The following is a 13,077-nucleotide window of genomic DNA, read 5'->3' as shown; positions in this document are numbered from 1 at the left end:
ATCATATCAGACATAATAGATATTAGGTTATTAGGTCTCAAATTGTACCTTCAGCTTCAGACCCTTCAATCTCTGTCCCCTGCTCGGCTGCCTTTGATCATTTTGAGCTGGTGACTTCTTCCTCTTCAGAGGAGGTTGTTGGTCATTTGAAGACCTCGGGTTCTCCTCGACTATTTAAGGAGGTTTTCCCCACCGTAGGACCATCTGTTGTAGCAGTTATAAATAGTAGTCTGACCTCGGGTGTGGTCCCTGAAATGTTAAAACATGCAGTAGTTCATCCTCTGATTAAAAAACCTGCTCTAGATCCGTCAGTTCTTGCTAATTTCAGGCCTATTTCCAAATTGCCTTTCCTTTCAAAAATCTTGGAGAAGATTGTGTACAGTCAATTATTGGCCTTTTTGGAAGAACATAATATTCTAGAGGTTTTCCAGTCCGGTTTTAAGACCTTGCACAGCACAGAAACTGCTCTTTTAAGAGTTTTTAATGATATCTTTTTAGCTACTGACTCTGGTGACTGTGTTATCCTTGAGCTTTTAGATCTAACTGCTGCATTTGACACAGTGGATCATGAAATATTGAGTTCACGTTTAAGGCAATGGGTGGGCATCAGTGGCATAGCACTGGAGTGGTTTAGGTCATACTTAGCGGATCGAACTTTTTGTGTTAGCTTAGGTGACTCTGTATCCTCCTCTAGTCCTCTCTTGTGTGGGGTCCCACAGGGCTCAGTCCTCGGCCCTCTACTTTTCTCTCTGTATTTGCTTCCACTTGGTTCCATACTTAGAAAGTATGGCATTTCATTCCACTGTTATGCAGATGACAGTCAGATTTATGTACCTCTTAAAAAGAAAAATTATAACTCTGTTGGACAACTACTCAATTGTCTCGACGACATAAAGGCCTGGATGGCTCTGAACTTTTTTTAATGATAAAAAAACAGAAGTGATGGTTTTCGGAGGCACCACTGGGACCCCGCCTGTAGATCTGGGCTCCTAAAGTGGACCCTGAGCTTAAATTTGACAGTCAGATCAAAGCTGTTGTCAAATCAAGCTTCTTTCATTTAAGGCAGCTGGCCAAAATAAAGCCAATTCTGTCAAGACAAAATTTTGAAATCGTAATCCATCTCTTTGTAACTACATGGCTGGACTACTGTAACTCACTATATGTGGGGGTTAGTGGGTCCTCCATCACCCTTCTCCAGATGATACAAAATGCAGCAGCACGTCTTTTAACGGGCACACATAAACATGAGCACATTTCCCCTATTTTAGCTTCAGTACACTGGCTGCCTATTTAATTTAGGATCCGTTTTAAAATTCTGTTATTTGCTTTTAAATCACTAAATGGTCTTGCTCCGCCATACCTCTCTGAGCTTCTACACTCTTATAAACCCGTCCGCTCTCTCAGATCAGATGATCAGCTGCTCCTGACTGTGCCTAAAACGAAGCGTAAGCTCAGAGGGGACCGTGCCTTTGCTGTTTCTGCCCCTAAACTATGGAATGATCTGCCTTTCCATGTTAAGCAGGGCTCTTCTTTATCTGTTTTTAAAACCCTTCTTAAAGCCCATCTTTTCTCTTTGGCTTTTGACACCTAGTAAGAGGTCGACTTTATTTACTTGATTCAATTTGTTACTTTGAATGCTTTTATTGTGTGGTTATAAATGGTACATATGTTTATTTTATCTATTTTATTTTATTTATTTATTTTCTTCTGTACAGCACGTTGGTCAACTTTGGTTGTTGTAAAGTGCTTAACAAATAAAGTTGATATGGTATGGTATATTAAATATGACATTAAAAAGTGACATCACTGCTGAAAAAAATAGAATCCTCATAGAAAATTCTAATGGTTTCCTCTACAAATACCATTAAAACATTACAAACCCTCCACTTTTGTAGCGTGTTTTGGGACAAATTCCATGAGGATTTATTGGTTTTAACAAGACACCAACAGAAGATGACCAGTTACTAGTAGAGACTCACAGAAACCATTAAAACCAATACTATTGTGCCATTACAACCAGTAAAACCATTACAGATTCTGTGATGGCGTCTATTGTTTTTATTAGTGATTACAGTGATGTTGATCATAGTAAGAAAACAGTGTTGTTTTACTTTGTTTTACTGAAGTTTCGTCGTCTGCTCGTGTTACCTGTGCGCGCAGACACCTGTGCGCATGCGCGATGTGTGGTGCAACTTTTAGTGGGTGGAGTACTGATGATGATGATGATGATGATAAAGATGACGAGGGGAGGAAAAGGAGAGCAGAGGAAACACAAACAGTACTCTGAGAGGCACAACTAAAAACGTTTAAGCTTCTTGGAGAAAATGCCGTTTTGAGCCGCTCTCGCTCCGCTTTCATCAGATTTACACTCGCGCTGTTTCGGTTCGTGGTTTCTGGAGTTTATCAGATCATCATGATCGTGTCTGCGCTGCTTCTGAGTCTCCTGACCTCAGGTGAGTCTGATCTTTACACGGAACATCTCTCTCTCTCACACACGCACACACACACACACACACACACACACACACACACACACACACACACACACAGCTGTCCGTTTCACCGACAGAAAGCCAACAATTCAATGACTACGTGAAGGTTAATCAAAGAAACAGGTAGAAGTGTCACCTGTGCGCGTCAGTATCGATCACGTGACCAACGATTGTTGACACAAAGAAACCAGTTTAAAACCTGTACAAACGTCGGAAGACTGATGGGCTATACATGTATAAAACAGCACTCTCGAATATGAAAATATACAGTGTAGAGAAATAAAAAAGAGAAACAAATAACACACAGACATACAAATCATGGCTGATAGTTCTCATAAAAAGCAAGAGATTCAAAGAAATTACGTTTCCACAAATATTTTGCCCAACATTCCTCTTTATAAACATGTTAGACACTAATGCTGAAATTGTCTGGAACTAGTTAAGAATTTCCTTCTCTTTGTCTCATGACCAGTTTTACAGGTTTGGCAGCCTGTGTGTGTTTCTGTTGTAACTCTCTCTCTCTCTCTCTCTCTCAAACACACACTAACACACTTTCGCTTCTGTTCTCTCAGGTGTTCTGTCCACAGGTCACTCTCTCGGAGACAGAGAGGCGCACGACTCTCTTCGCATCGGTCACCCTGCGCTGTGATTACTCCACCTCTGCTTCGCTGCAGAATGTGGTGGTCACTTGGAGATACAAGTCCTTCTGCAAAGACCCGGTTCTGGACTACTACTCCACAGGTAGAGTTTAGCATCACATCTTCTTCTATTCTGTCTGTGTGAGACATAGATGCGCTGTGATGGAGATGGTGATGCTTCCTCTGTTTTCGATACGTCACTTGTCATGAGTGGATTCATGAAGTACTGTGGACAAAACAGAAACTCATTTGTGTGTACAGATTCAGCATCAGATCTGTGTCCAGAGTAGAATTAGGATTGAACTACTACTGAGCCACAATGACCTGTTTAACACCCGATCTGTAATTCGCTGCAGTGATATTGTTGTCATCACATCACCCCGTCCAGTGCTAATGTGCATGTGTTGATGTTGTTGTGCTATAGCGTACCAGTCGGCTCTTCAGTTGGGTCGAGACCCTGCTAATGACTGCGTGGACTCACAGCGCACCGTCCGAACCGTGGCTCAGAAACTGGGATCCAACGAGGCAGTGCTGGGAAACGAGTACAGAGACCGCAAAATCTACATCCAGAACAGTGAGTGGATGCTTGACGTGATATGCTACTGCAGTGAGACTGTACTTTAGTGTTTCGTTCATGTCTGAGGAGTGCTGCTGACCTTCACAGACAGATGTGGATGTAAACCACCTGAGCAATAGTGAGAATCAATCCTGAGCAAATAAAAGGATTTGGTCACTAGCTCTTCTTTTTTTTTTTTTTTTTTTTACCGTCTTCCACTAAACATTTTCAATAGCTATTCTATCCAAATCTTTTTTTTTTTATTGGTGCAGAAGAAAATCACCTTTTTAATTATCCTAGATCACATGCAAAAATCTAGAGGTATATACAAAATCTGGAAAATAGCAAGATAAAAGGTTTTCGGTATATCGCCCGTCCTGCTGCAAAGTGAACTGATGGAGACCTGACTGATCAAGTTGGGAGGGTTTGTCTGCAAGTTTCTTTTCTATGAATGATTGTTTAAATGAGATTTGTGTGTGTGTGTGCCGTCAGAGGCTGATCTGGTCATTCAGGACGTGATGTGGTGGGATAACGGCATGTATTTCTGCGCTGTGGAAGCACCTGGAGACACAGGAGGAGATTCAGACCAAGAGATGAAACTCATCGTGTACCGTATGTGAATGACCTGATTACTAACACAGGAGTGTGTCCAGTAAACACTCTCCAGCTCAACAAGACTCCAGATATCATGAATGTACAAAGTCTGCTTATAACTGGGTCATTCTGTGTCCAGATTAACAGAGTAATCTTTAATGTCTTTTGAGTTACATGCCAGCAAACTTTGAAGGAAAGACTTGAAAAGTTCTCTTTCCTCATGTTTAAAAGGTCCCCATTGGCACATAACCTACCAAAGATTGCTAAAATCAGCACACATAATCTGTCAAATCATTAAACTTGAAGGAAGCAAAGCAAATGGCAGCGTTGTGCTGAATGTTAGTCTGTTCACCAGCTGCATCAACACAGGATTCAGAGAAATCATAGAATAATCATATCAGAGAAATTCCTAACCCTAAAAATTAAATCTAACCCTTAAATCAAGTTGCATTTAGTAGATAAGTGATATTTTTACTTGTTTTAATCAAAATTCACTCCTCCAGGAAACAAGACTAAATATGTTACACCATTTTGCTTCTCTTGTTTTAGATATTTTAAGTAGAAACAAGACTAGAATGCTAATATTTTTTTGCTTTATAGAACAGACTTGAGTGTAACCCTGGACTGATCTGTGCAGATGAGCGGAGTGTGTCTGAATGTGTGTTTGGTTGGTTGTGTTAGATTGGCTGACGGTTCTCCTCATCATCCTCGGTGCGCTGATGCTCGTCCTCCTCTTGTGTATCTGCTGCTGTCAGTGCTGTCCGCAGAAGTGCTGCTGTTACGTGCGCTGCCCCTGCTGCCCAGACACCTGCTGCTGCCCCGCTAAACGTTAGAACACACACTCACTCACTCGCTCTTACACACACACGCACACACTCACTCACTCTCTCTCTCACACACACTCACACACTCTCACTCACACACACACACACACACACACACTCTCACACACTCACTCACACATTCACATTCACTCACACTCTCTCACTCACACTCACTCTCATTCATTCACACTCACTCCACACACTCTCACTCACTCATTTACTCTCTTACTCCCTCTCAAACACTCACTCACATACTCACTCACACTCGCACACACTCACTCACACACACTCACTCACACATTCACTCACACTTTCTCACTCACACTCACACTCACTCATTCATTCACTCACTCTCTCTCTCACTCATTTACTCTCTTACTCACTCACAAACACTCACTCACTCTCACACACACATTCACTCACACTTTCTCACTCACACTCTCACTCACTCACTCATTCATTCACACTCACTCCACACACTCTCACTCACTCATTTACTCTCTTACTCACTCACAAACACTCACTCACTCACTCACACACTCACTCACACACTCCCTCACACATTCACTCACACTCTCTCACTCACTCACTCACTCATTCATTCACACTCACTCCACACACTCTCACTCACTCATTTACTCTCTTACTCACTCACAAACACTCACTCACACATTCACTCACACTTTCTCACTCTCACTCACTCACTCACTCACTCACTCATTCATTCACACTCACTCCACACACTCTCACTCACTCTCTCACTCACTCATTTACTCTTACTCATACACTCTCTCTAACTCTCACACACTCACTCTCACTCACTCATTCACTCTCTCACTCACACACTCTTTCAAACACTCACAACACACACACACACACACTCGCGCACAGACACACACACACACACACACACACACATACTCTCCGAAAATTCTAATTCTCACATTCTCTCTCACTCTCACACACACACACACACACACTCACTCACTCACTCTCACTTACATACACTCTCACACACTCACTCACACACACTCCCATTCACACTCACTCACTCACTCGCGCGCACACACACACACTCTCCCATTCTCACACACACACACAAATTCTAATTCTCTCACATTCTCTCTCACTCACACACACACACTCCCATTCACACACTCACTCACTCACTCACTCGCGCGCGCACGCACGCACATACACACACACACACAAATTCTAATTCTCTCACTCACACACACACACACACATACACTCACTCACTCACTCTCACTTACATACACTCACCCACACACTCACTCGCGCAGACACACACACACACACACAAAAATTCTAATTCTCTCACATTCTCTCACTCACTCTCTCTCACACACACACCCACATACTCCCACTCACTCACTCGCGCACACACACACACACTCTCCGAAAATTCTAATTCTCTCACTCACACACACACACACACATACACTCACTCACTCACTCTCACTTACATACACTCACCCACACACTCACTCGCGCAGACACACACACACACACACACACACACTCTCACGCTCAATCACTCATTCACTCACTTACTCTCACACACACTCACTCTCACACACACACACTCACAGTCACTCCCTCACACACACTCTCACTCACTCTTTCTCACACTCACACACACAGCTAAAGAGATAATCCGTGTGTGCTGCTGTGTTGTGTGTTCAGTGGTGATGCAGCACAGGATGATGAAGGAGGCTCAGAAGGCCATGACTCCGTGGCTGAACGGACAGCCCATGTACGCCCCGATGAGTAACCACAGCTCCTTGTACCAGATGAACCCCATGTACCCAGGTCAGAACAATCTGCATCTGGATACATTAACCATCTAAAGCCTGACAAAATAGTAGGGAAAAATATTTTATAGTTTTATGTAAGGTTTATTAAACCTTAAATGAGTGTATTTGATCATCAGGTTTTTATGGCTCATATAGTGTTTTAACAAAAATAAATAAATGAACATAACTTCTGAAAAAGGCTAACATTTCCAAAATGAATTGCATACTTCTAATTCGTTTTTATGGTTCTTCCGTAGATTTACAAAGCTACAGTACTGTGCACAGTTTTGGGCACAAAATAATGCTGTAAAGTGAGGATGGCGTCAAAAATAATGACTAGATTTTATTAATTAACTAAATGTATTAACTTAACTAAATGAAATCCAAATTGTGTGTGAGCATCCTGTGTGTTTAAAGCAGCATTTGTCCTCGGTCACTTGAGCAGAGTCTCTGGAAGCGAGACACAGTTCTTCTGGATTGAGTCTGTCTCAGTGTGTTCTGTTTCTTCATGTGACTCCAGACAGACTGATGATGATCAGATCACATCTCCTCACTACATTATTACAATTAATGACAAAAACCTGATATTTCCTGCTGACACACTACAGCAAAAGATAGAAATAACTGACTTGAAACCATTTTTAGCTGCTGATAATATTAGTGTTCTGATGATTTTGTCCAGCACTGTTCTGATCCATCTCTGTGTTTTCAGGCTCAGTATCAGGCAAAGGTGGGATGACGCCTGTGCCGCTGCCTCCTCCACACATGGCAGCGATGCCTCCTCCAAGTGTTTACGGTAACGGTGGCCCCCAGGGGCCGAATCCGATGCTGGACTATCTGGAGAACCAGATGCGTGGCATGGACGTCTCCAGCCCGATGCTCCAGCCACAGCCCTCCATCCCACAGCAGCACCTTCCTCCTGCTCCCCAACACATGCCCCAGCGCGTGCCCTTCTCCGCCGGGCCTCCCAGCATGCTCTCTGCTCTGGACGACGGCCCCGCCTCCCGCAGGGCCCCGCCCGGCTCTCGAGGAGCCCGCTCCAGCGGCTCGTCCCGACACTATCCTCGGCCGTCCGTCCAGCGCAGCTACAGTCAGGAGGACATGCTGGACACTCGTATCCGGCCCGGAGCGTACCCGCCCCGCTCTCACTCCAGAGACGACCTGCTGGCCGCGGAGCGCCGGGGCCCCAGACGAGACGATTACCCCCCCGCGCCCCGCCGCGGCTCCTGGAGCTCAGCTAACGACGAGGACAGCAGACGCGGAGGCACTCGAGGACATTATCCTCCCAGCTACAGCGAGTACGAGCCGGGGAAGAAGCCTGGGAAGCGTCCTGAGCACTTCTCCGTAAGAATCTGTCCACAGCTTCACTAACACGGCTTTCTAATGTTGCTGATCTCATCTGATCACACTCGTGTGTCATGAGTAGATATAAAGTGATCCAAACATCTGAAGCCACACTGATAACACTGCAAAACACTGCAGGTCTTGTTTCTAGTCAAAATATCTAATAATTCTTAAATCAAGATGCATTAACTAGATAAGCAAACTGATGTAAGATATGTAATCTTGTTTCCTGGGGAAAAAAACTAAATGACGTGCATTTTGTTTACAGTTTTTTTTTCATCCGCTCAAACACAGAATCTTTCCTGTCACACAGTTTCTGAAAGCTGACACTCAAACAGAAGAAACACCAAATCTACAAAACCATTCACAGACTTTGACTCGGTTTTCAATTTCAGAAAACACTTTTTGCAAAACGCACAAAACACAATTCTCTACGTAACACACATAAAACTATCAGGGATTAATATTATGGCAAAAATGTTTGCTTTTGAGATGTTCGTGATATTTTGAATGCAGTGCTTCTGTTGGAATAGATGTGAGGTATTTTGCATTTTTTGTGCATCTCTTGGATTTGTGTGTTTAGAAAAAGAGGCAATGTTTTTAAAATTTAAGAAAAACACTGTAAAACAAGTCAAAATATCTGTCAGGGGGTGCAGAAAATAATCTCGGTGGTGGTGTTGGCGCAGTGGATAAGAAGCATGCGTTTGGTGTGAGAGACCCAGGTTCGAATCCACTGTGAGACACCAATGTGTCCCTGAGCAAGACACTTAACCCCTCGTTGCTCCAGAGGTGTACGACCTCTGACATGTATAGAATTTGTAAGTCGCTTAGGATAAAAGTGTCAGCTGAATGAATAAATGTAAATCTCGCTTTAAGAGTAATTTCCTTCCCTCCACTGGCAGATCATTTTACTTGTTTTAAACCAAATGCAATTCTTTTTTTTTTCAGGAAACAAGACTAAATCTATTCATAACATAAATCAAGTTGCATTTAGTAGAGAAACAAAATTATGAATTTTTAGATATTTTGACTACAAAGGGGACAAAAATACTATGCAAGATAAGCCTTTTTTTCTACAGTGAACTTAAAAAGGTGGATTCTTTATTTCTCGTTTAAACCTGGAAGGAAATTTGAGAAAAGAGGTGAACACCGAACCGTAATGAGATCTGATGAATTTGTCAGAAAGTAATTCTAATGACAATGATTTTGTTCAAGTGAAGATCTCTCCGATCCTGCGAGAGAACCTGATGATCACGGCTCTAGTGCACACACTAATCTTGAGCTCATGTGTTCATTCAGCTTTCTACATTTAACTGTGTTCTGTTAGAAAACACTGATGTTTGGACCACTCTGTCTTTAACTACACAAGCACACGGTTCATAATCACTGAGATCTTCTGCTTCTCTCTCACTCACACACACACACACACACACTCACACACACACACACACACACAGAGAGTCACACACACACACACACACACACACACACACAGAGAGTCAGACTCACTCACTCACACACACACACACACACACACAGAGAGTCACACACACACACACACACACACACACACACACACAGAGAGTCAGACTCACTCACTCACACACACACACACAGAGAGTCACACACACACACACTCACACACACACACAGAGAGAGTCAGACTCACTCACTCACACACACACACACAGAGAGTCACACACACACACTCACACACACACACACACACACAGAGAGTCAGACTCACTCACACACACACACACACACACACAGAGAGTCAGACTCACTCACACACACACACACACACACACACAGAGAGAGTCTCACTCACTCACACACACACACACACACACACACACAGAGAGTCAGACTCACTCACACTCACACACACACACACACACACACACACACACACAGAGAGTCAGACTCACTCACTCACACACACACACACAGAGAGTCACACACACACACACACACACACACACACACACACACACAGAGAGAGTCAGACTCACTCACTCACACACACACACACAGAGAGTCACACACACACACTCACACACACACACACAGAGAGTCAGACTCACTCACACACACACACACACACACACAGAGAGTCAGACTCACTCACACACACACACACACACACACACAGAGAGAGTCTCACTCACTCACACACACACACACACAGAGAGTCAGACTCACTCACACTCACACACACACACACACACACACACACACACAGAGAGTCAGACTCACTCACTCACACACACACACACAGTCTCACTCACTCACTCATTCGCACACACACACACACACACACACACACACACACAGAGTCAGTCTCACACACAGACACATACACACTTTCGTATTCAGCGTGAGACTCACACAACTGACCCAGTTCTCACACTCTCACGCCACACACACACATATTCTCACGCAGACTCGTGCAGCAGTGAGGATAAAAACACCGCGCCGCATGATCTCGCAAAGCCACACGCAGAGAGACCACACAGACAGTGTAGTGAGTTTTTTGTGACAATTGTGAGGGAAATACATAATTTATTCCATTAAACTGTGTATTCATCCGTTCTCCCTCCGATCTGTGCCGTGTGAATTGTGAACGCAGGCAGGTCAGTGACTCCGTCCAGTGTAGGCTAGTAACTAATAGTCCTGTGATGTTACATAGTTTATATAGAGTTAAGTTAGCATTAGCAGAGTTGTTTGTTTTGCAGCACTGAGCAGTTATTTTACATAACTTTATCAGAAAATAACATTACAAAAGCATTTCCAGATGACAAATATCTGTACATGCCTAACAGTTAATGTTAATTATTGTTTTCTAAGAACAGAATGTGAAGCACATCCCATATTAAAATGATTTTATTTATATCAATCACAACTCATCAATCATGTCCAGATATTTGACTAGTGGTGGTGTCAGTATGGATAAATTTGAATTTTCTGTTTTCTTTTTTTTTTTTTCAAGTTCAAGTCTGCTTTATTGTCAGTTTCCACATGTACAGTACAGACATACAGAGAATCGAAATTGCGTTTCTCTCAGACCCCGGTGCATACAGATAACATTAACATTAAAGCCTAAAAAGTAACTAGATCAAATATAAAATGTAGATACAACTATACAATAAGGGAGGGATAAAAAAAAAGACATATAATAAAATTAAAAATAAGTTCAAAATAAAGTTAAATAAAGCAGCGCAAGGTAAATGACCGATATAGTGCAAATCAATGAAGTGAACAACAGTGCAGTTAAAAGATTTTTTAGTGCAAATATCTTAAGTCTGGTTAAAGTGACAAGTGACCAAGAGCAGTTGTTTTATTTAACTGACTGATGAGGTAGTGCAATGACGTCAGTTCCATGGTGAATGAGGTAGTGAGCAGACCAATGCTGCACAAGTGACTAGTGACTTTTATGTTCTCTAAAGTGTCAGGGACAGTGAAGAAAATAATGCCATGCCCCTCCCCCATAAACAAAGCCCCGCCCCCAAAATCTCACTCTAACCTGCAAGGAAAGTAAAGGGAGTTACCAGATCAGGGTGTTTTTGACCATGATACCTGATTGCCTGACGTCATAGTGATGTTAGGTTTAGGGTTATGGGTAAGGGGGATCATTTTGATTGCATGATTTAGAAACACCCCGCAGTTTGAAAACACCTACAATGTGATAAACGCCCACTTTTGCTCTGAAGAGACCTAAATCTCCTAACCTTAACTCAAAAGTTGGCAGCCCTGACAGAGAGTCATACACACACACACTCACACTCTCTCTCTCTCTCACACACGCACACACACACACACACGGTTGTCTGCTGCTGATCTTGTAGGTGTGTTGATGTTGATCTTCTTCTTCTTCTGCAGGATAAGAGTTCTCGGAGCGGTGCCAGTATAGTCATCTGATGCGGAGCGCTGCACACACACTTCTGTGAGGTTTCTGTGTTCATGTGCACAGAACAAAGCACATTTATTTTATCAAACATGTTTGAAGGATGTTTCATTGAACACTGATCATTGATTTTCTTTTTTATATTTTGTGCAGAGCAGTTTATATTAATGTGAATATGAATATCTTCTAGTAATGACGTTACAGGAAGTTGTGTTTTAATGATATAGTTTTTTTTAGGTTGCTTGGGTTTTAGGTTTATCTGTGTAAATATAACTTCTTTTGTGTCAGTGTATTTATTACTATATTGAGTTTATAGTAATGCCACAGCAGATGGATATAAAGCAATATATCAGAAGAAATGTGTATGAGACTCTTGTTTGCATTAAATGCTAATTATCAGATCTGTAATAAGTTATTTGTGCTTCTTACTCGTTATGAAGGAACTGGCTGTGAACATCAGTGCTTTCAGTCTGTGTCTAGATAAACACAAGGAATAACTTCTGCAGACATCCGGTGTGTGTTTAGTTTTATTGATCAAACTCAGGTCAAGCTCTTCTTTACTCTTTCTGTAAATAGAGTCTGTGTGTCTTTTACAGAACTGCTTACTGCATCCAAGTTAAACATCAGTCATTCGTCAGCCTCATGTCTATATAAACTCTGTCTCTGCTTGTGAACAGCCTCTGTAGTCTGTACTGATGATGGCAGGGTTTGTTTCTGTTGTGCACATGTAAAGAACTGCCTGTTTATTCATGTTTATGCATGTCTTGTGTGTCTCCTGCAGACAGTTTTCCATCTGCATAAATAAATCCTGAGTTCTTCATGTTCTTCAGTGTTTCTTGATCTTCTCAGTCCAGTATTATCAGCAGATCACAGGATCATTCATGGTTTCAGAACCTAGGCAGTTT

General features: G+C 42.5%; 1 protein-coding gene across 1 annotated transcript; it reads left to right on the top strand.

Annotated features, from left to right (window-relative positions):
• The first annotated feature begins 2,179 nt into the window (after nt 1-2,179).
• ildr1a (immunoglobulin-like domain containing receptor 1a) lies at nt 2,180-12,997 on the top strand. The gene is made up of 8 exons (XM_052545824.1): nt 2,180-2,278; nt 3,065-3,233; nt 3,555-3,704; nt 4,179-4,298; nt 4,962-5,108; nt 6,812-6,937; nt 7,634-8,265; nt 12,148-12,997. The coding sequence occupies exons 1-8, from the start codon at nt 2,180-2,182 to the stop codon at nt 12,184-12,186; spliced, it is 1,482 nt and encodes a 493-aa protein (XP_052401784.1). The 3' UTR covers nt 12,187-12,997.
• Nucleotides 12,998-13,077: the final 80 nt, after the last annotated feature.

Source organism: Carassius gibelio, chromosome B1, assembly GCF_023724105.1.
Source record: "Carassius gibelio isolate Cgi1373 ecotype wild population from Czech Republic chromosome B1, carGib1.2-hapl.c, whole genome shotgun sequence".
Lineage (NCBI taxonomy): Eukaryota > Metazoa > Chordata > Actinopteri > Cypriniformes > Cyprinidae > Carassius > Carassius gibelio.
The sequence above is the reverse complement of the archived record's forward strand: the minus strand, read 5'-3'. Positions and strand labels throughout refer to the sequence as shown.

Excerpts from the sequence above, each read along its gene's own strand:
- ildr1a (XM_052545824.1), top strand. The coding sequence starts at position 2,180 with ATGTGTGGTGCAACTTTTAGTGGGTGGAGTACTGATGATGATGATGAT. Across the intron at positions 3,705-4,178 it reads CAAAATCTACATCCAGAACA|AGGCTGATCTGGTCATTCAG; the intron begins GTGAGTGGATGC and ends GTGTGCCGTCAG. Across the intron at positions 4,299-4,961 it reads GATGAAACTCATCGTGTACC|ATTGGCTGACGGTTCTCCTC; the intron begins GTATGTGAATGA and ends TGGTTGTGTTAG.